Raw genomic sequence first — 19,565 nt, forward strand, 5'->3', positions numbered from 1 at the left:
ATACAGTCCCATGTAAATAATATCGGCCCCTCCCCACCCACCTCCAACACACAGTCCCATATAAATAACATCACTCCCTCCCTCAGCCCCCTCCAACATTCAGTCCAGGGGTGACCTGTAGCACACCTCACCACAGCTTCTTCCCCAGGACTTCTCTTCACTGCGGAGGCCACTGTACTGGTCACATGATGGTGACTAGGGATAAGTGAATCGACTTCAGATGAAACATCCGAAGATGATTCGCATAATACTTTGTTTGAATACTGTACAGAGCGAGGGCTCTGTACAGTATTAGATTATATTGGCTCCTATGAGCCGAAGTTATTACTTCGCGAAGTCTCGCGAGACTTCACATAATTTCATAAATCAATTTCTACTGTAAAAAACATTTCATGTCATCACAGGTCCTTCAGCTCTTCTAGTGCATTAGATTCAATTGTATTGCCGGAGGACAATACAGTTGTATCTATGTGGCAGGCAGTACATTCGCAGCCCGGGACAAAACATCCGGGGCCCAAGCCCAAATGTTTTAGCTGGCAACGCCCCTGCTCCTTCTCTTTTGAGGGCATCCCATCACTGGAGGCGAAGTCGAATAATTGTTTTGAAGTTCAATTTTCTCTGAATTTTTTTTTTCACATTCAGGTGGATAACTTATTGAACACCCCCATAAAGTGGCAGATTGAAAGGATTATTACGTCTTTTATTTTAACACCTTCCCTGTCTTTGCTCAGGTTTTGATTAAAGAAGCATTCCAGTGAATGAAGTTATCCGCTATCCGCAGGATGCGCCCACCGGCCACCACAGGTCGGGGAGATTTGGCCTGTGTGTCAGATGGACAATGTCATCTTATGTCTCTGTAGGTTCTGTAGCTATTAGATGTATTTTATGCTCCTGCATGCAAATGATATGGCTCAAAACTGCAATCAATAAATATAGGAGCATCTATGTGTCCATCAATCTAGCTGATATTTATCTACCTCATATCTATGTCTGTCACTTATCTTACCTACCTATCTGTCTGGCCATCTCCTATCTATCTATGTCTGTCACTTATCTTACCTACCTACCTGTCTGGCCATCTCCTATCTATCTATGTCTGTCACTTATCTTACCTACCTACCTGTCTGGCCATCTCCTATCTATCTATGTCTGTCACTTATCTTACCTACCTACCTGTCTGGCCATCTCCTATCTATCTATGTCTGTCACTTATCTTACCTACCTACCTGTCTGGCCATCTCCTATCTATCTATGTCTGTCACTTATCTTACCAATCTACCTACCTGTCTGGCCATCTCCTATCTATCTATGTCTGTCACTTATCTTACCAATCTACCTACCTGTCTGGCCATCTCCTATCTATATCTATCTGATCCATCTATCTCCACGAGGTTTCCCTTGCTGGGAGAGGAGGTTAGCACCCTAGACAGCGATGGATGCTGCCATGGCTGAGCAGCACTGCCCAGTGCATAGACGGGGAAATGGAAGAGGAAGTCATTTGCCGTTTTCTACGTGTGGATTTCGAGCACATTGCAGAAGGGCAGCCTGCAGCAGAGCGGTGCCCGGTGCCAGTCCTCCCCGTGCCCGGCTGCAGACGGTGCAGTGCCCGCAGCCGAGAATAGTGCCGCGTGCGGCTGAGTGACAGGGCGCTGCGGCGACACTACGGGGGAGGGGAGCGGCGACATCTCTGTAGTTGAGCAATGCAGAATCATTGCCTCAGTCAGTGTGATGAGGAAAGAGGAGGCGTCTCTGTGCTCGGGGTGAGAGGCAGACATGGCTGCATGGATGGGGGGCTCGTCAGACCACCAGCATTCACTCCTACTGGACGCTTGTGTGACTGCACCTGCTTCATAGCCAGGTAGGTAGCGGCGGGGCTGCCCTGCTATGGTATATTCTGATGGCAGATGGCATTTCTTATGGTGGCATGTGGGACTTCCGAGGACCAGGGCAGTATGCAGTGCTGACAGTCACCACTTCTATTTATTCTGACAGGAATCTTCCTTTTTCAGCATTGCGTCATGTCTTGCTGCTGATGGGATATAGAAATACATGTACACACTGTATATACATTTGTGTCGCCTGTCTTCCTGTGAACATTGACATGGAAACCATTAGGAGCATCCATTTAGCAGATACTGGAATTTAGAATTTTTAAGCCCTGACAGAAATGTCTAATATGACCTGGATTTCTATCTCTTTCATTGTGGATCATGTCTGTGAGAGTCTATGGCAGAGCCATAAATAAGGCAGACATCAGCAATCATACCCTCATCATCATCGTGGGCAGATGCCAGCATGTCTTCTTCCCCACTGATGTGTTATCCACTGGTGACAGGTGTCAGACCTGTAACTGGGACACAGTGTACACCAGTCCATCGGAATGATATCACATGCTTTATTCATGTTGTGTCCTCGGCAGTATAATATTCCGGAATATTGTTTTATCATTGCTTGCCATCTTCTGTAGTCACTGCATACTGCCGTTCAAATATGGCAGCTCTGTAATGGTCTCATGATTGTATCCGACTGTTATATTCAGTGCTCCCTCCATCCAGAATTGTATACATCGGAAGAACATGACAAAATTCATATTTTTCAAATCATATTTTTATCATGCATTTTGTTAGACTATACTATATTAGACAAACCCTAAACCCGTATGTAAGGGATTGGGATCATTTGTAGAAACACAGCAGCCAAACCCAAAAGGACTCTGGACCGCTACAAGTGAAAGCAATGGATCTTCTGACTATGGAACTAACGGCTTGGGGGGTCATTCATCAAGTCTGCTACGCCTGGCGAACGATGCCCGCGTGCGACATCTGGCCCATATTTGTGCGACATTTGATGATCCTCGCCACTTTTAGAAGTGGAGTGAAAAGTGGGTCAGGATTTCAGATTGGAACACCTTGAAGTCTCATTTATAATGTGCGACTTTTTAAAAAAGTTGCTTCTCCACACCAGGCAGCCCCCAGGTGTACGTCTACAGACATAGGGGTACGCCACATTGCAGTTGTGCCCAATATATAATTATAATTATTGTGCGCCATTTCATAAATTTGGCGCAACCACACAAAGACAGACTTGAAGGGAACCTGTCACCGCTACTATGCCACCCTCACTGAGCGTTTCTAAGTGTTCATTGTGTTACCCTAAACATATAAATTACACTTTTACTTTCATTTGCAGACAAATTCAATAAGTATTATGCATTTTGCAATTGCGGACAATAATAGGACATGTTCTATTTTTTTGCGGAACGGAAGTGTGGACCCGGAAGTGCGAATCCACAATTTCATGTCCGGGCAGCACATTGTGCTGCCCTATAGGAATGAATGGGTCCGCAATTCTGCTCCATCTGCAGAACGAAATTGCGGACATGTGAATGGACCCTTATCTGCATATGTATCAAATAGTTTTTTTTACACAATAAAAGCACACAGAGCTATGGGGACTGGGTATTGCGGATGTGCTAGCGACCATCTAGCAACCTATGTCCTCCGCTCTATACACAAAATACAGGTTCCCTTTAAAACTGACACCAAAACCACCGCAAATGAAAAATTCTCCCCTTGCTTTTTAAAGCACATCAATAGTGAAGGAGTGTGCAGAAAGCACAAGACAATGTGTTACCTACAGCAATACGCTTGTAAAACTAAAAGAGGACCTGTCACCACAGAATGCGGGCAGAGCGCCATGTTATCCAGCAGAAGGCCCTGATATATAAGATTCCGTAAAACCTGTAAGGCCACGTTCACAGCGGCATTTCATTTCCATTCGTCTGATCTGTCAGAAGAACAGAAACAAAATATTTAGGGTTTTACACTATTTAGAGATAGGGTCAATAGAAAAGGCGGTGGCATGTGCCTGTATGTGAGGAGAGAACTGAAGACAAGTGTGAAAGAAGCTATTGTGGGTGCGGATGTGGAAACCTTATGGGTGGAAGTTCTAAGGGATATAAACACTGAAGAAATAATACTTGGTGTAATCTATAGACCCTCTAACATCACAGGGATAGAAGCTCAACTGTATAACCAAATAGAGCGGGCGCCACAGGCGGGTACAGTGGTCATGATGGGAGATTTTAACCTCCCAGACATTGACATGGGTAGTTATGACCCAACTGCAAAGGGGAGAAAATGCCGTAACTTATGGACAGTGGGATCCTACTAGCAAAGTTTAGAAAAATTGGATTCAGACACTTTGACGAATTTCTCAAAGAAATTTGCTTTGTTCCGAATGAATTTTTCACAAAGTGCATGAAATCAGCTATATCCCAGCCTGCAGGCATCTCGGTGTACATCACTGTGCATTGCAACATGCATAGCTAGTCCTTTCTGGTGGTGAAACAGTTACTGTGGCAGGCAGGTCTCATACAATATATAGAACAGTTTATTCACCCCAGTTTGAGAATCAAGGCCTAATAGAATTGCTTTTCTAGGAAACAAGGTGGATACCCCAATGACAGTAGAAGTAGACGGGTTATTCACCCCGATTTGGGAATCAGGACCCAATGGAATCGTTTTCCTATTAATCACTGTGGAGACTGTTCAGTTAGATAGTTCTGTGCCCTACACCGCGATTCACACTGCGCTGTCTCCTATGGATCCCTTGAGCTTCAGATTACAGTCCCCGCACTTTCCCTTTCAGTATTCTCTTTTTCTACAGGTGGTCAGCACTACTGTCCCTAGCGCAACAGCGCTTCCACGTCTCTCTCTATGCCCACAGTGAAATGGTAGAGACCGTGCGGGAGGGGGCTGTTAACCCTATGACTACCGGAGTTTTTATTTTTTCCTGTTTTTGCGTTTTCATTTTTCTTCCTTGAGCCATTTCCATTCACATAGCTTATTTTTTGCGGGACAAGTTGTACTTTCTAATGCCACCAATATGGCATACAATGTAGTCGGAAGCGGTAAATAAAATTCCAAATGGGGTGGAATTGGAAAAAAAACAAAATGTTTCCACCATTTTACGAGTTCTGTTCCCACTACGTTTCGTCTGCGGCAAAAGTGACCCATGCCCTTCATTCTCTGGGTCAGCCCGATTACAACGATGTAAAAATAGAGGTCAATATTTTTTTTTTACATAACCATATAACTTTTGCTAGTTATGTCTACTAATCTGTATATGGGGCTCATTTTTTGAGGGACAATGTGTACTTTTTATTCCTACCATTTTGGAGTGTGTGACTTTTTGATCACAGTTTATAAAAAAAATTTGGGTAAGAGAAGAAGCAATGAAAAAATGGCAAATTGGCCATTTTGACCCCTTTTTCTATTACGCCATTCGCTGTATTGTAAAAATATTTTTATTTGGTTGGTTTTTGGTCGCGTGATACCAATGTGTTGTGTTTATATTTATATTTTTTGTTATATAGATATTTATTTTTTTATTATACAGAAAAGGGGGGTGATTTAAACTTTTATATTTTTCACATTTTGTATATATATTTTTATTTTTTTGCAAAGATTTTAAAGCTCATAAATGAGCCTATAAATCTGTTTTTTAATTTTTAATTTTGAACCATCATGTATTTTTACAATGAGTTTATTACTGTCAATTGCTCATTTCTTATGTTGGTTTGCCATCTGGTGGCCAAAATAACAATTGCAGCATAAATGCTGTGTGTCTCAACAGTGAAACTCGTAGCATTGAAAGCAACTACCTCTTGATCACGGTATCTAAAGGCTTTAATTACCGCGATCAGCATTATTTCCGGTCACGGTAATTAGCGTCAGGTCTCTGCTGTTTCCAACATCAGAGACCTGCCAGCCATGACGCCTGCTGCACGTGCGGGTGGGCGCCATGTTTGCCTATCGCTGCAGCGCTGTATATGTACAGCACTGGTAGCAAACGGGTTAAAGGGCTGAGATATCACAGGGGATGGCTATCTGTGGATTGGCTGGCTGCACAGAATTATCGGTGATCCCACGTTTCGGGGCTTCTTACTTTCACTTTGTAAAATGTGTAGCTGCCATTATAGAAAAAAAAATTTTGATTCCATGACGCTCGAGGAAATTCGGATTCGATGTGAATAGAATTTTTCCTAAACTTCAGATCGAATTCCCCTTCGGATGCTTCAATTCACTCAACACTACCACTAGGGGATCTGGAAATTTCTAACAATGCAGAGCTCATGGGAGCTGTTAGGCCCCTTGCAGACGAGCGTCTCTGGATAATGTCCGGATGCGTTGTGGATGCGTTCAATGAAAACTGCGCGATTTCACAAACAAAGCCATTCAGTTTTGTTTGTGATCGCGTTTAGTTGTTCAGTTTTTATTGTGCAGGTGCAATGCGTTTTACTGCGTTTTGCACGCACGTGATAAAAAACGTAATGTTTTCAAACAACATCTCTTAGCAACCATCTGTGAAAATCACATCGCATCCGCACTTGCTTGCGGATGCAATACAATTTTCACGCAGCCCCATTCACTTCTATGGGGCCAGCGTTGTGTGAAAATCGCAGAATATAGAACATGCTGCGATTTTCACGCAACGCAAAAGTGATGTGCGAAAACCACCGCTCATGTACACAGACCCATTTAAAAAAATGGGTCCGGATTCAGTGCGGGTGCAATGCCTTCACGTCACGCATTGCACCCACGCGGAAAACTCGCTCGTGTTTATTATATTATCCAACCTGCACTTCTGTTGCCCATCTCTCTAGTCGGATCCAGAACCAGTTGGGAAAGGTGATTGATTACCTTTTAGCTTTTTGCCAAGAACTTGTTTCCTTTATAAAATCCAAAGATTTTAGTTTCTAAGTCTATATCTGCGTAGTTGAAGTCCTCCACGTTAACGGCCATGTGAGAGTACAAGGCACTACTACAATGGTATAGCAGTGACTGCACCGCCAGCAATGTCGCCAGATTGGGGTTCAGCTTGTAGACAGAGAAAAGTGTCTTTCATCGCCAAACATTCTGTTATAGATGTCTCACGATGGAGCAGAGGACAAGGAGGTAATGATAAGGACAGGGTATTGCCAGGGATGCGGGTTGGCTGCCACAAAGAGGACCAGGAGAAGCAGGATAGACTTGTTCACATTGGAAATTCTAGCCAGTTGTATTTTCCCAAAGGATCCAGTGATCCTGCTTTATTTGCTGCAATAGACTTCTGGTACCTATGATTGTATTGGCATGCTTATTTTAATCCTGCATATCTTCCACATAGCTCTTTTTTTTGTGCCTATCTTGTAGAGAAAAAAAACCCATACAGGAGTTTATCTCGCAGAGCTGCAGGCAGCCGAGCTCGGCTTCGCTCTGACATGTTTTGGGCCTAACCCACAGTGTCAGTGGCATCATCAGATCCCAAAGCAGATGTGGTCCTGGCTGTTCTTTGGGAGGTACATCGCCTTTACCCTTTATTTCTGTCGCTGCTGTCACCACCCTCCTCCACTGTTGTTGCCTCCTTCTCCTTAGCACCCGGATCCAATATAAAGAGGGGGAAAAATGGATATATATACAGAGGGGGCAAAATGGATACCGTATATATATATATATACAGAGGGGGCTAAATGGAATATATACAAGGGGGCAAAATGGAATATATACAAGGGGGGCAAAATGGAATATATACAAAGAGGGCAAAATGGAATATATATACAGAGGGAGCAAAAAATAAAATATATACTGGGGGGGGGGGGGGGGGGCAATTCAAAGTTTGCCCTGGAACTCTATTAATTTGACTTTAGAAATAAGGCAGTTCCTAATAGTTTTTTTATTATTTATTAACACAATATAGTCAGATAAAGGGAAGTTTAAATGGTTTAGTGGGAAGGGAGGAATTAATAAAAAAGTGGGGTGGAGAGGGGAAGCGAATCACTTAGAGGTTTTAAAGTCAGGAACACTGGGGAAAAATATCACAGAAAATCGAATATTGAGTTTAATGGAATATATATGGGTAGAAGTCAAAAAAATATTAGATATGAAAGGTTATTTTCAGTATACACCTATTTGGAAACATATAAATTTAAAGGAATTGCAAAAGATTAGGTCTTATATAGACTGGGATAAAAAGGGAATGAAATATCTAGGTCAAGTATTTGAGGAAGATAAACTGAAGGATTTTGGCACCTTGGTAAGCGAGTTTGGGATCCCCCAAAAGGATACCTATAAATATTTTCAGCTCAAAAATGCTATGAGGACATCGGCGAGTTTAGATAAATATAGAAAGGAACAATCAGATAGAATAGACAAATTTATTAATGGAGGAGAAAAAAGAGGAACAATATTGGATATGGGATTTTGATGGAAGGAAAAAAATAAATGGTTTACAATACTTGCCAGAGAAAAATGGGAAAAAGAGCTTCCGTCTTTTACGGAAGAAAAATGGAATGATGCTCTTAGAAGTTATACTATGGTGTCGGAAAGGGCCTCACATAAGATCTCTCAGTTCTTTATAGTTCATAGGCTACATCGATCTCCTTGGGCGTTAAAGAGGAGAATGGATCTTATACATTGTGTTTGGAGATGCCCTAAACTTTTTAGGTATTGGAAAGAATTTGCAGAGATTGTATTAGCATTTCTGGGTGTTCAAGTTTTTGAAGACCCAGTGGTTTGTATATTAGGGGCTAAAGAACATCTTAAACTAAATAAAGAGATACGATTGGTTTTAGGTAAAGTATTATTTCAAGCTAGACTTCTCATACTTCGGAAATGGGTAAATCGAGATTCCCCTACAGTGGGACAGTGGCAAGAGTCGTTAATTTGATTAAATAGGGCCGGATGTGTTTTTTTTTTCTTCTCCAAAGGGTGGGGGGTGGACATTTGGGGTAAAATGTTATTATAGTACTAATTTATGTAATACAGATCTTTTGATTTTTCTGATTTTGTATATGTTTCTTATATAACTGAAATAAAAAAATAAAAAAATGCAGTATCAGCGCCACTAACAGATTTGGTCCTTATTCTGAAAAAAATCTTTCACTAGTGTAAAACAAGAGTTGTCCAACTGTCACGGTGCGGTTCACTGTGACAGTTGTGACCATGTAGGCTGGCTACATGCCCTGTGTATGCTGGTTGCTTGGGGCTGCATGCTGGCTGCTGTGTGAACTGCTGCCTGTGAATGTTTGCACTCCCCGTGTCTGCATCTCTGTGGAGTTCCTGTCTCTGGTGCCATGTAGGCTGGCTGCAGGCTCCCTCACATACTGGCTGCAGGCTGACTCCTGTGTATGCTGGTTATTTGGGAATGCATGCTGGTTCTGGAGGTGTGACCAGTGAGCCCTCGGCCTAGTTCATCCCCACCACCAGGGGCTCTGTGAAGAACGGGGCTCACTAGCTTTATGCCCTCTGGGTTTTGCCTCTGGTATGCTGGTGCACTTGGTTCTGTGGTAGTGCTACCACTATTGCCTAACCTGCTTTACTGTCATGTGCTTTTATTACATGTGTAATAAAGTACTCTGTTGGTCCCTGGTCTGAATGTTGCTTATGTCCTGTTTGCAAGATGTCCCATAGGTCTGCCTTTGGCCTCTGGCACATAACACCAACTACTGTGCGATTATGTTTCCCCCATCAACATACCGTACAAACATTTGAACTGCCTGGGGATGCACCGATAGCAATTTGATGTAAACCGTCCACTACCCTGCATATTATAAAACACGTATATGCTATGTTCCCAAGCTTCAACCCCCCCTAAAATATATTAAATTTCAACTGTGTGCAGATGCACCAACACACGGATTTTGGACTGCTTTGTCACGTTATCACAGAAAAATAATTTCCTCCGCTACCCTGCGTATTGTAAGACACGTATATGCTATGTGTTCCCAAACGCAAACCGAAAAAAATATTAATAAATCTCTACTGTGTGCAGATGTACCCACACATGGATTTTGTCCTGCTATGTCATATTATCAGTGAAAAATATTTTCCTCCGCTACCCTACATATTGTTAGACGCTGTCAGAGATTGCTCTCTCAAGCAGGGCGGCGGTGACAGATTCGGGTGCAGACAACAGGATAAAGTTCAAATAAGGTTCCACTTTATTGTGGTACAAACTGCGAAATAAAGAGCCTCTACACTTACTGCAAAAACGTAAAACAAATCCTGCTCGTCTGAACACTAACTAATACAGGTCAGTATCTGGCTCACCTATTAAACCCAGGTCACACAGGGCATCAGGCTTTTCTTTAGTCAGGATGGCAGCCAGCCTCCTGGACTTATCTCCAGACATCACTTCCCCCAGCCTTGGGCAGATTTTTATTTCCCCTTAACGATCCCAGATGACACATCTGGAGATCCCTCAGGCTTAGGGGAAAACAGGCCCTGGAATTGGGTGGACTGGGGAGGTCCCACTACCAAGCCTACCTTCCCCAGTCCAATAGAACCCAGCCCATGAACTACTAAAGAAAAGAGCTTCAGCAACTATGTTTGCTGAAGCCAGCACCATCCTGGATCTTACTTACCTCACCCTGTTAAGGAACCTGGGTGAGATATACACCCCTTCCAGGACTTTACCATATATTCTTCTGTTCACATTACCACATATCCCCCCCCCCCCTCTTTTCCAGACCGGAGGTCTGGGCACTTTCAGCAACCATGCAGTATATCCTGGACAAAGCATTTGAGTTCCCCTGCAATTTCCCCGGCCTATGTTCTACGTTGAAATTTTGCAAGGAGAGAAATCACCTTGTCACCCTTGCATTTTTTCTCCTTGTTTTGCTTTATCCAGGCCAAAGGAGCATGGTCTGTCACAAAGACAAATTTTTTACCCAGCAGATAATATTTCAGAGACTCTAGTGCCCATTTAATGGCTAGACATTCTCGTTCCACTATGGCATAATATTCCTTTGCTGGGGTCAGTTTTCTGCTTAGGTACTGGGTGCTCCTCCCCATATACCACTTGTGGCAGGACCACTCCCAAGCCTGTATCAGACGCATCAGTCTGGACCAGAAACTTTTTTCCGAAATCTGGGGAAATAAGCAATGGTTGTTGACATTTCCAGCAACTATTGGGAAAGTTGCCTACCCCTTACTATATAAGAACCTCCCCACCAGCCATTTTTTTGCAGTTTTTTTGCAGTTCTGAGAGAGAGAGAGCAGTGACATTGCTGTGCTCTGTGCTTTTATCTGGATCCTATTCCATATCCAATTACATTAGATAGTTAGTTAGCTCATTTATATAATACAGATAGTTAGTTGGAGATAGTCAGTGTAGGTTAGATAGTGATATAGTGTAGCTGATAGGTTCCAGTGCAGGGTGTTAGGTAGTGTGATAGGAATTACTGTTTCTCTGCTGTCCATACATACATGCTACAGATATAGGCCTGTGATGTCACAGCAATACTTAGTGCACCAATCAGTAATATCTACTCAGACCTGATAAAATGTGAAGTTGCATGTATTGCGCTGGATTGACTGGAGATCACGAATTCTAGAATATTATGTGAAAAATTAGCAAAAATTGTGAAAACAAATCTTGCCTATGCCACTCGTCACTAATTAAAACCATACATATTTGGTATAGTTGTATTTGTACTGACCCGGAGAATAAAAGTAATAGGTCAGTTTTATCGTTTAGAAAACGATGTAAGAAAAACCCCATTAAACTGGCGAAATTATGTTTTTTTTGTAATTCAAACCTTCATACAGCTATGTGAATGAAAAATGCGGTGGCTTTGGGGGGCTATAAGTAAAAAACGGAAATCACCTGTGATGATTTACTATTGCATACTTTAGCCCCTTTGTGTCTTTATGTTTCGAAGGAAGTGTCCTACTAATTAGATTGTGTGCTGTGAAGGCCAGAATTAGACAATTTAGGAAAATCTCTTTTAGTGCATCATAAACTGTGCATGAGAAGTGACTTTAGTTGATTGATGACCTTGCATATAGCATCCACTGCTGGATAATAAAGGTCCCCCATACACTGCCCCATGTTTGGGAAGGGCAATAAACAATTGACTTTAAAATCATTGATCAGAACTAATTTCCAGTTGCCATTTTTGCCAACTTTTGCCACTTTATTACACCAAAAACCTGGCATAAAGCTTTTGTAAATGATCCCCAATGGCTCTTGCGTTAATTGTCGACGGTGACTTTTGTAATTCTTTTTTATACAGTTTTCTAGACTAGACTAACCCTAACCCTCAGCACTTGTTTTTAGAAAGAGTTATAAACTGCTGTCACACTCCTTTGGCAGTGGCTTATAGAGGGTAATTAGAAAAGCCTGGGCCCCATATTAAAGTTTTGAATGCCCCCTCCCAGAAACTTCCCCGTAACTGCCTCACCTGTGAGTAGTCAACACTGTCTATGCTTGCCTTAGAACTCCTCACCTACAGACTAGTTATGCTCCCTTAGTTCCTCCACAGAGTAACGCTCCTCGCCTGGACACACACATAGTAATCATTATTACTATGTGCCCCCCTGCGGGCCTGTGGTTGTAGGCTATGGTGGCTTATCTTTTGTGGATACAAAGGATCTATCGTGCATGTTTAAATCCAACATACACAATCCTTTTTATCCAACATTTGCCATCAGTGAGGGGTTCAGACACCACCATACACATTAGATGGTTGTCTGGTCCTGCTGTAATTAGTGGGTTTTGGCAATTTTTATCTCACGTGTGTGGGAACCCTAGAGTAGACCCTGAAGTAGCCAGGGTATTTTAGTGTTTTAAAAACCAAAACATACAATATCAGAAAAACACTAAGGCAACATTAAGGCGCAATTTTTGGGGGGGGCATAATATTACTGTAGTTTCTGCATGGAATAGAAAAGGGCCACCATATTACGGTATGATGCTTGTGAATGGAATTTTACAAAAACTTACTTTCACTGCCCTTAGAAGTAGCTTATTGAATGGTGCGTTATGTGAAAGAGGTTTCGGTAGGGTCTGATGTTATATTCTTTATGTGAAAATCTTATTACAAATAAACACTTGTCTGCTTCTGTTTTAATTTTTTCTTACCATATTGCAATCCCCTGGGAGATACAGTGCTGTGAGAAATCATTTTCTGTTACTTATTTCTTTATTTGCCTGTTTGTCACACTTTATTGTTTCAGATCAAATAGACTGCCTATACAAGTGTTGGTAGTGTGCTGCATAGCCAAGCTTGTGGTTTTATAGAGAGTTACTGCAGTTTTACTGCATGTTTTTGACCATTTGGCTTGTACACCCCTAAGCTGTAAAAAAGGATTGCAAACTGCACTGCTACCTGTAAAACCTCATATACTTCCTGGTCCTCGCTCAGCTGAGTGTTCACATGTTACTGTTTTCTGGGCATGTCTTAGGCCTGTTTCACATCTGTGTTAGCAGATCCAGCAGGCTGTTCTGGCACAAAGTAGTATTTGTCCGGCCGCTTCTCGGCTTATTTGCTGGGTTGCTGCCGGATCTCTGCCTGTCCCCATTATAGTAAATAGGGCCGGACGGGATTCTGACAGTGAACAAGACGGGACAGAAACAGCCTGCCTGCTGTGAAGCAGGCCTTAGCCATGGAGCATAAACTGCTGCTTGTCCCTTTAACATAAGCCGCTTTCAGGCGAGTGAGTTGTACACTCCGGACTCAGAGCATGAGTATAAGACAGCTCCCGTCCTGAACTCCTAGCACTGCGGAAGTCGCATAGCATTATATTGATTTATGATGCTATGTAACTCTTAAAGGTCTGGAATGTATTGGATAACACTGACATAATGCTGTCAGTGTTATACAATACATTCCAGAACTGTAAGGCTGGGTTCACACGGTTGCACATTTTGGCTCAGGATGCGTCCCGGGTGCATTGCGGCAAACCCGCGCGAGTAGGTACACAATTGCAGTCAGTTTTGAATGTGGTACCCGGACCCGAACTTCTTTACTGAAGTTCAGGTTTGGGTTCAAGGTTGTGTAGATGTAATTATTTTCCTTTATAACATGGTTATAAGGGAAAATAATAGCATTCTTTAATACAGAATGCTTAGTAGAAGGTCAATTGAGGGGTTAAAAAATAAAAAAATGTACTCACCTCATCCTGTTCGCGCAGCTGGCATCGTCTTCTTTCTTCTTCTTTCAGAACCTGTCAAAGGATCTTTGATGACGTAATTGCGCTCACCGCGTGATGGATCATGTGACGGACCATGTGATGAGCGCAGTGATGTCACCACAGGTCCTTTTCCTCAAAGAAGAAGAAAGAAGAGAAGCCGGGCTGCGTGAAGTGGATTAAGGCGAGTTAAATTTTTTTATATTTTTTTTAACTCATCCATCCATCCCTATTTTACTAAGCATTCTGTATTAAGAATGCTATTATTTTCCCTTATAACCATGTTATAAGGGAAAATAATAATGATCGGGATGCTTACGGATGCTTGTAATTTTGACGCAGCCCCATTCACTTTTATGGGGCCTGCGTTGCGTGAAAAACAAAATAGAGCATGCTGCGATTTTCACGCATCGCACAAGTAATGCGTTAAAATCACTGCTCGTATGCACAGCCCCATAGAAATGAATGGGTCCGGATTCAGTGTGGGTGCAATGCGTTCCCCTTACGCATTGCACCCGCGCGGAAATCTCACCCATGTGAAAGAGGCCTAAGTCACCAACTAACCAAATTTATTGGAAATCTGTTTCATTAGACTATACCCTCCCAGTTTCATTAATACACATATTATTTAATCTACATACAGTGATGTGAAGCAGACTTATAAATGTTTTGAGTAGCTCACTTGAGAAGAGATGAGAACACAAGGCATTAAAGAGGTCGTCTCACTTCAGTAAGTCAGATTTATCATGTAGAGAAAGTTCATACAAGGGACTTACTAATATATTGTTATTATCCATATTGCTTCTTTTGCTGGCTGGATTCATTTTTAGGATAAAGCAATAGCCTATGTGCGCTCCCATGGTCCCGGCCACCAGAGAGGCTGATGCTTTTGCCTATAGTGTGTAACCATGACCACCACTGCTGGATCGCAGGGTGGTCTGTAACCATGGAAACAAACAGTGTATAATGTGATGGAAAAATGAGTTCATCCAGCAAAGGAAGCAGTATGGATAATAACAGTATATCAGTAAGTTGCTCGTATTAACCTTCTCTACATGATAAATGGCACTTACTGAAATGAGACAACCCCTTTAACCACTTCCCGACATATGACGTAATAGCACATCATAGCAGAAAGTGACTTCCCGCAATTTGATGTACTTCTACGTCATGCTGATCGGTCAGGCACCAGAGCGGTTTGACTCCTGGGTCCCGCCACCTACTAGGGCAGTGCCGCTTTGTCACCGCATTGCGCTGCGCCTTTTTGTCAGAGTAAGTCCCACTGAAAGAGGCGACCTTGGTGTGGTGAGTGGGCTTATGCCTTTTGATCAAAATGTACACTAATGCCTCTTGTACAGCATGCAGTATGGGGGACTGAACACTTCAACATGGCGCTGAGAAGCGAGTTTGATTAGATCAAAGCATAGCATTGTGGATGTGCGATCCAGTTCTGTTTTTCTCCCCCTGGCATGTCACCGGAGCGGTGTGTGCCCGATCAGTGCAGGGGCCCAGCAGTCACTAATAGCCGGACCCCTGCTGTATCTGCCAGCATCACTGTAAAAGCCGATGCCGACGGATGAACACTTTCTATGCTGCAGCCAGCACTGACCGCGGCAGAGAAGGCGTTTGCATCGGGTCCCTGCACTGCATTGCAGAGGGGGTCAGACCCCCAAAAGTTGAAGTCCCATAGTGGAACAAAAATAAAGTAAACAAAAATAAAGTAAAAAGGTGCCCCTTCCCCTCATTTTATATAAAAAAATAGAAAAAAACACATATTATGTATCGTCGCATCTGTAACGACCGGCCTTGTAAATATATCACATAATGTACCCCGTCAGATAAACACTGTTAAAAAAAAAAAGCTAAAAAATACATTTATTGGGTCATTTTTCATCACAAAAAGTGCAATACCAAGAGATCGTATGTACCCCAAAATAGTACAAAGCAAACCGTCGCCTCATCCCGCAAAAAATGAGCACCTACATAAAACAATCAGCCAAAATTTTTTAAAATATGGCTTTCAGAAAATAGAGATTCTAAAACATAATTTTTTTTTGTTTTCAAATGATTTTATTGTGTTAAAGTGAAATAAAATAAAAAAAAAAAAGACATATTGGGTATTGCCTTGTCCATAACAACAAGCTCTATAAAAATATTTTACATCACCTATCCCGTCAGGTGAAGCCTGTAAGAAAAAAAAAAAAAAAAGGCAAAAAAGCTATTTTTGTCACCTTACATCAAAAAAAGTGTAAAACCAAGTGATCAAAAAGTCATATGCACCCAAAAATAGTACCAATCAAACCGCAATCTCTTTCTGCAAAAAATGAGCCTCTACAACAGACAATCGCCCCCCCCCCCCAAAAAAAAATGGTTTTCAGAAAATGGAGACAGTAAAACATAATTTTTTTGTTTCAAAAATGCTTTTAATATATGTATAAAAATATACATATAGGTATTGCCACGTCCATAAGGACTTGCTCTATAAAAATATCACATGACATACCCCCTCAGGTGAGCGCCGTAAAAAAATTCAAATAAAAACTGTGCCAAAGCAACCAATTTTTTTGTCACCTTGTCCCATAAAGTGTAATATTTAATCAAAAAATCATATGCACCCAAAAATAATATCAATTAACCAGCTCCGGACGGCCTAACGCAGATCTGCGGTCCGGAGGTGGCAGCCCTGCGCTCAGCGACGCATATATGCGTCATCTCGCGAGACGCGAGATTTCCTGTGAACGCGCGCACACAGGCGCGCGCGCTCACAGGAACGGAAGCGAGTGGATCTCCAGCCTGCCAGCGGCGATCACTCGCTGGCAGGCTGGAGATCTGATTTTTTTAACCCCTAACAGGTATATTAGACGCTGTTTTGATAACAGCGTCTAATATACCTGCTACCTGGTCCTCTGGTGGTCCCTTTTGTTAGGATCGACCACCAGAGGACACAGGTAGGTCAGTAAAGTCGCACCAAACACCACACTACACTACACCCCCCCCGTCACTTATTAACCCCTTATGAACCCATGATCACCCCTGATCACCCCATATAAACTCCCTGATCACCCCCCTGTCATTGATCACCCCCTGTCATTGATCACCCCCCTGTCAGGCTCCGTTCAGACGTCCGTATGATTTTTACGGATCCACGGATACATGGATCGGATCCGCAAAACACATGCGGACGTCTGAATGGAGCCTTACAGGGGGGTGATCAATGACAGGCGGGTGATCATCCATATACACTCCCTGATCACCCCCTGTCATTGATCACCCCCCTGTCATTGATCACCCCCCCCCCCCCGTAAGGCTCCATTCAGACATTTTTTTTTGGCCCAAGTTAGCGGAAATATATATATTTTTTTGTTTGTTTTTTCTTACAAAGTCTCATATTCCACTAACTTGTGTCAAAAAATAAAATCTCACATGAACTCACCATACCCCTCACGGAATCCAAATGCGTAACATTTTTAGACATTTATATTCCAGACTTCTTCTCACGCTTTAGGGCCCCTAAAAAGCCAGGGCAGTATAAATACCCCACATGTGACCCCATTTCGGAAAGAAGACACCCCAAGGTATTCGCTGAGGGGCATATTGAGTCCATGAAAGATTGAAATTTTTGTCCTAAGTTAGCGGAAAGTGAGACTTTGTGAGAAAAAAAACAAAAAAAAATCAATTTCCGCTAACTTATGCAAAAAAAAAAAATTCTATAAACTCGCCAGGCCCCTTATTGAATACCTTGGGGTGTCTTCTTTCCAAAGTGGGGTCACATGTGGGGTATTTATACTGCCCTGGCTTTTTAGGGGCCCGAAAGTGTGAGAAGAAGTCTGGGATCCAAATGTCTAAAAATGCCCTCCTAAAAGGAATTTGGGCACCTTTGCGCATCTAGGCTGCAAAAAAGTGTCACACATCTGGTATCGCCGTACTCAGGAGAAGTTGGGCAATGTGTTTTGGGGTGTCATTTTACATATACCCATGCTGGGTGAGAAAAATATCTTGGTCAAATGCCAACTTTGTATAAAAAAAATGGGAAAAGTTATCTTTTGCCAAGATATTTCTCTCATCCAGCATGGGTATATGTAAAATGACACCCCAAAACACATTCCCCAACTTCTCCTGAGTACGGCGATACCAGATGTGTGACACTTTTTTGCTGCCAAGGTGGGCAAAGGGGCACATATTCCAAAGTGCACCTTTCGGATTTTGCAGGCAATTTTTTACACATTTTGATTGCAAGGTACTTCTCACACATTTGGGCCCCTAAATTGCCAGGGCAGTATAACTACGCCACAAGTGACCCCATTTTGGAAAGAAGACACCCCAAGGTATTCCGTGAGGGGCACGGCGAGTTCCTAGAATTTATTTTTTTTTGTCACAAGTTAGCGGAAAATGATGATTTTTCTTTTTTTTTCTTTTTTCCTTACAAAGTCTCATATTCCACTAACTTGCGACAAAAAATAAAAAATTCTAGGAACTCGCCATGCCCCTCACGGAATACTTTGGGGTGTCTTCTTTCCAAAATGGAGTCACTTGTGGCGTAGTTATACTGCCCTGGAAATTTAGGGGCCCAAATGTGTGAGAAGAACTTTGCAATCAAAATGTGTAAAAAATGGCCTGCGAAATCCGAAAGGTGCTCTTTGGAATATGTGCCCCTTTGCCCACCTTGGCTGCAAAAAAGTGTCACACATCTGGTATCGCCGTACTCAGGAGAAGTTGGGGAATGTGTTTTGAGGTGTCATTTTACATATACCCATGCTGGGTGAGAAAAATATCTTGGTCAAATGCCAACTTTGTATAAAAAAAATTGAAAAGTTGTCTTTTGCCAAGATATTTCTGTCACCCAGCATGGGTATATGTAAAAGGACACCCCAAAACACATTCCCCAACTTCTCCTGAGTACGGCGATACCAGATGTGTGACACTTTTTTGCAGCCAAGGTGGGCAAAGGGGCACATATTCCAAAGTGCACCTTTCGGATTTCGCAGGCCATTTTTTACACATTTTGATTGCAAAGTTCTTCTCACACATTTGGGCCCCTAAATTGCCAGGGCAGTATAACTACCCCACAAGTGACCCCATTTTGGAAAGAAGACACCCCAAAGTATTCCGTGAGGGGCATGGCGAGTTCCTAGAATTTTTTATTTTTTGTCGCAAGTTAGTGGAATATGAGACTTTGTAAGAAAAAAAAAATTAAAATAAAAATCATCATTTTCCGCTAACTTGTGACAAAAAATAAAAAGTTCTATGAACTCACTATGCCCATCAGCGAATACCTTAGGGTGTCTACTTTCCGAAATGGGGTCATTTGTGGGGTTTTTCTACTGTCTGGGCATTGTAGAACCTCAGGAAACATGACAGGTGCTTAGAAAGTCAGAGCTGCTTCAAAAAGCGGAAATTCACATTTTTGTACCATAGTTTGTAAACGCTATAACTTTTACCCAAACCATTTTTTTTTGCCCAAACATTTTTTTTTTATCAAAGACATGTAGAACAATAAATTTAGCGAAAAATTTATATATGGATGTCGTTTTTTTTGCAAAATTTTACAGCTGAAAGTGAAAAATTCATTTTTTTGCAAAAAAATCGTTACATTTTGATTAATAACAAAAA

The 19,565-nt window shown here is 42.2% G+C and overlaps 1 protein-coding gene across 2 annotated transcripts in view; it reads left to right on the top strand.

Moving 5' to 3' along the window:
• Positions 1-1,632: 1,632 nt before the first annotated feature.
• The window catches only part of LOC122919463 (diacylglycerol kinase eta-like), a 283,154-nt gene continuing 265,221 nt past the window's right edge, over positions 1,633-19,565 (top strand). The window contains exon 1 of one of the 2 annotated variants that reach the window (XM_044268513.1): positions 1,633-1,858. In XM_044268513.1, the coding sequence (XP_044124448.1) occupies positions 1,701-1,858 (158 nt within the window). In that variant the 5' untranslated portion in view covers positions 1,633-1,700. The remainder of the gene's footprint in view (positions 1,859-19,565) is intronic. The other variant, XM_044268514.1, reaches the window with a different exon arrangement.

The sequence above is a fragment of the Bufo gargarizans genome, chromosome 9 (assembly GCF_014858855.1).
Source record: "Bufo gargarizans isolate SCDJY-AF-19 chromosome 9, ASM1485885v1, whole genome shotgun sequence".
Classification (NCBI taxonomy): Eukaryota; Metazoa; Chordata; class Amphibia; order Anura; family Bufonidae; genus Bufo; species Bufo gargarizans.